Source organism: Orycteropus afer, unplaced genomic scaffold (assembly GCF_000298275.1).
Source record: "Orycteropus afer afer isolate SDZICR_OR568_19922 unplaced genomic scaffold, OryAfe1.0 scaffold00024, whole genome shotgun sequence".
Lineage (NCBI taxonomy): Eukaryota > Metazoa > Chordata > Mammalia > Tubulidentata > Orycteropodidae > Orycteropus > Orycteropus afer.
The window spans coordinates 17,742,804-17,746,011 of NW_006921611.1; the positions used below are offsets into that span (position 1 = coordinate 17,742,804).

The 3,208-nt window shown below is 36.6% G+C and overlaps 1 protein-coding gene across 1 annotated transcript in view; it reads left to right on the forward strand.

Annotated features, from left to right (window-relative positions):
• LPL (lipoprotein lipase) overlaps positions 1-3,208 on the forward strand; it is a 28,677-nt gene that overhangs the window by 8,554 nt on the left and 16,915 nt on the right. The window contains exon 2 of the mRNA XM_042783663.1: positions 1,713-1,882. Coding sequence (XP_042639597.1) covers positions 1,713-1,882 — 170 coding nt within the window. The remainder of the gene's footprint in view (positions 1-1,712; positions 1,883-3,208) is intronic.

The window sequence follows — 3,208 nt, forward strand, 5'->3', positions numbered from 1 at the left end:
TTAGGCACTATGCTACCAGAGCTCCTATATAGGTAAATCTAAAATCTACAAGTTATTGCCTTCTTCTAGTAAATACATCGTTTTGTTTTTTACTTACCAAGGAATTTAATAATTTCCCCAAATGTAATTCCTTTGGACTGTGCTGTGCTTTTTGAAGAGTCTGATTTTATTTATGATATAATTCACTTGAAATATTCACTGTGATATTACAGGTGTTATCTAAAGTACCCTGTGATGATTTAGCAGCATTGAGATTTATTACACAGAGATTCAAAAGACAGGCTAAGGTTGTCTTTCTCCCTTTACTTAATTTGGAATAAACATGATGACCCAAAATGGGCGTATTCAAAAAACAGCTTTGCTGTAGTTTTTTTAAGCTTTGCTTTTGTGTGAAAGGCTATAATAACATAAAAGGAAAAATAATATTTGGGGAAAAAATTAACCATACCACATACACAGCACAGGTATTATTTCTTAATCATTTCTTGAAATATCATTGAGAACTGATGTATCTTGTCATGGGGTAAGAAGAATGCCATACACAAACCTCCTCAAGCTTCCACGTTGCTCAAGGTTAATATTTTTTAAATTACAAGAGTGAACAGGGAACAGGCTTTCCCCAAAGAAGCCTAATTGGATATTATAGGAAGATGTTCCTTTTGATATAATTAGAGATCTAAAGAGTGTGAAATAACATATTAAATAAATGCATCTATGCAACAGGAGAGCCATGACCCAATGTTCTCTAGAAGAAGGAACTTTGAACTAGAACCAAGAGACCTGGGTTCTGGCACCCACTTTCTTTTCCACTATTAGCAACATAACCTGGGCAAAAACACTTAAATTGATGCCTTGAAGGAAAATTGAGTTGACTCAGGGATCCTCAAGTAGCAGTTCAGTTATTGAAATTGTATGTGTGTATGTGTGTACTTCAACCCACATATACACAAAGACAAACACACATTCTGACAGAGAGAGCCAGAGAAGAGGCTGGAAGGAGAGACCGATGTTGCTTAACACAATTATCTTAAGATCATCTCAGCCAGCTGTGATCACCACTAGAGGATCAGCTGCTCTTTTCAATCCACATCAATTTCTAAACACTTAAGAACCACAAAATACCATTGGTGATCTCCTGAAGTCTTAAAACCAAACAATAGTTTAGCTGAACTACTTTGGAATGTGTACCTTGAGCATTGTGGTCTCTTAAGATCTGTTGATATGGGGTCAAACGGGCAATAGCCACTCATAAGTTTAAGGAGCTCGGGTGATGGGTGGTTGGCTGCTAACCAAAAGGTTGGCAGTTCAAACCCACCAGCTGCTCGTGGGAAAAAAGATGAGGCAGTCTGTGAGTAGGAATCAACTCAATGGTGGTGTTTGTTTTGTTTTCACTCATAAGATTAGATAGGAAATTTAGAGAGCAGTAAAGTTATGCTAATGGAGGAGGAACAACTGAGAAAAGGAGGATGAGAATGGCTGCACAACATCGATATGATCAATGCCACCGAATCAGACATGTAGCAACTATTGAATTGTACTGAATTGGTGTTTGTTTTGCTGTGTATATTCTCAACAGCAACAATAACAACATAAATAAAATTTTAACAAATACATCATTGGTGGTGGCTGTTTATGAATCTAAAACATAACATTCAAGAAAACAAAGGCAAAATAATCTTATAGTTAACCTCTTATCCAATTTTCCCTTTCAGGAATTACAGGAGGAAGAGATTTTAGAGACATTGAAAGTAAATTTGCCCTTAGGACCCCTGAAGATACAGTTGAAGACACTTGTCATCTCATTCCCGGAGTGGCAGAGTCTGTAGCTAACTGCCACTTCAACCACAGCAGCAAAACCTTCGTGGTGATCCATGGCTGGACGGTAAGAGAGGCATTTTAGAAAGGAGAGGTTGGAGTAGACCAGGCATTTGAAGAGCTGGTCCCAGTTGTTAGTAGGACATTGATGGGTTTCTATACTTTATGCCTCTGCTTACTCTTTAATGGCTTTGCTTTAAACTTTAATAAAGACAACTCTGGCTCAGGTCACTGGCTGTGGGACTAAGTATTCCAGCCTACAGTATAACAAGGTACCTGGTTGATGCCATTCTTATGAGGAGGAGGAAAGGAGGCTGTGCTCAATTGCAGACCAGAACATGGGTTGTCCCTGTGGGGAACTGGCATGATCCTGACTCATTCAGCACATTGTCCATGTCCTTTCCTAAAGCAGATGGCCTGAAATAGTGAGGAGACTACTGGAGTGGAATAAGGCGGCATGGATTCTGGTTCGACCTTTGCCACTTGCCAGCTCTGTGATGTGGGTCATGTGGCTTTCCATTTCTGGGCCTCAGTTTACCTATCTGTGAAACAAGAAGGCTGAACTACACACACCTATGATCCTTCCACTTCCAGCATTTTTAGGTTTAGGAGATTTTCTAGAGATGAAGAAGAGAACTTCAATGCAACATGATTAGAAAGGGTAAAAACTGTGGTTAAATTTACTTTAAAAAATACTCATAAAGTAGTTCTCTCCAAATAGTCCAAATAATCACTTTACGTGATACAGTTCTTGCTTAATATTTTATTTAGTTTTTCATATTTTTAATCCCTAGCCTGCAGGTTTCATTGTTCATGCAACATAATCTGAACCAAATAACTTAAATGCATTCCTTAAGAGAAGATTGAGTTAACTGAGGGATCCCCAAAATGCAGTTCAGTTACTTGAAATTACACACATACACACACACACACACACACATATCATGGCTGAAGGATTATGTACAGTAGATTGTTATATAAGTAACATGTATAAAATAAAAAAAGAATTGTGAAAGATATACTATCTTTACATTATGCCAGAGCATGTGAACCTGATAACAGATACTAAATTCCAACAAGATGAAATAGCTGAAGCATGATACATATCTCATCCTGATTACTTAAGTGCCTTTGTTATTGACAGAATAGGAAAATTGCTATAATTTTTGTAGAGACTAAGCATCTACAATTCATACACAGATGTTTATTTTAATAAAATATATCTATTTACTAGAGTTAATAGTAAGTTACATATCTTATAATAAAAGATCAAATTCCTAAAACACAATTTTTATATATATTTTGAGAGGCTTAACTAGGAAAAGGAATCTTTGATGTTTTTAGAGGCAGTTTGTATACAGAACTTGATTTAACTTTAAAAAAAAAAAAAAAA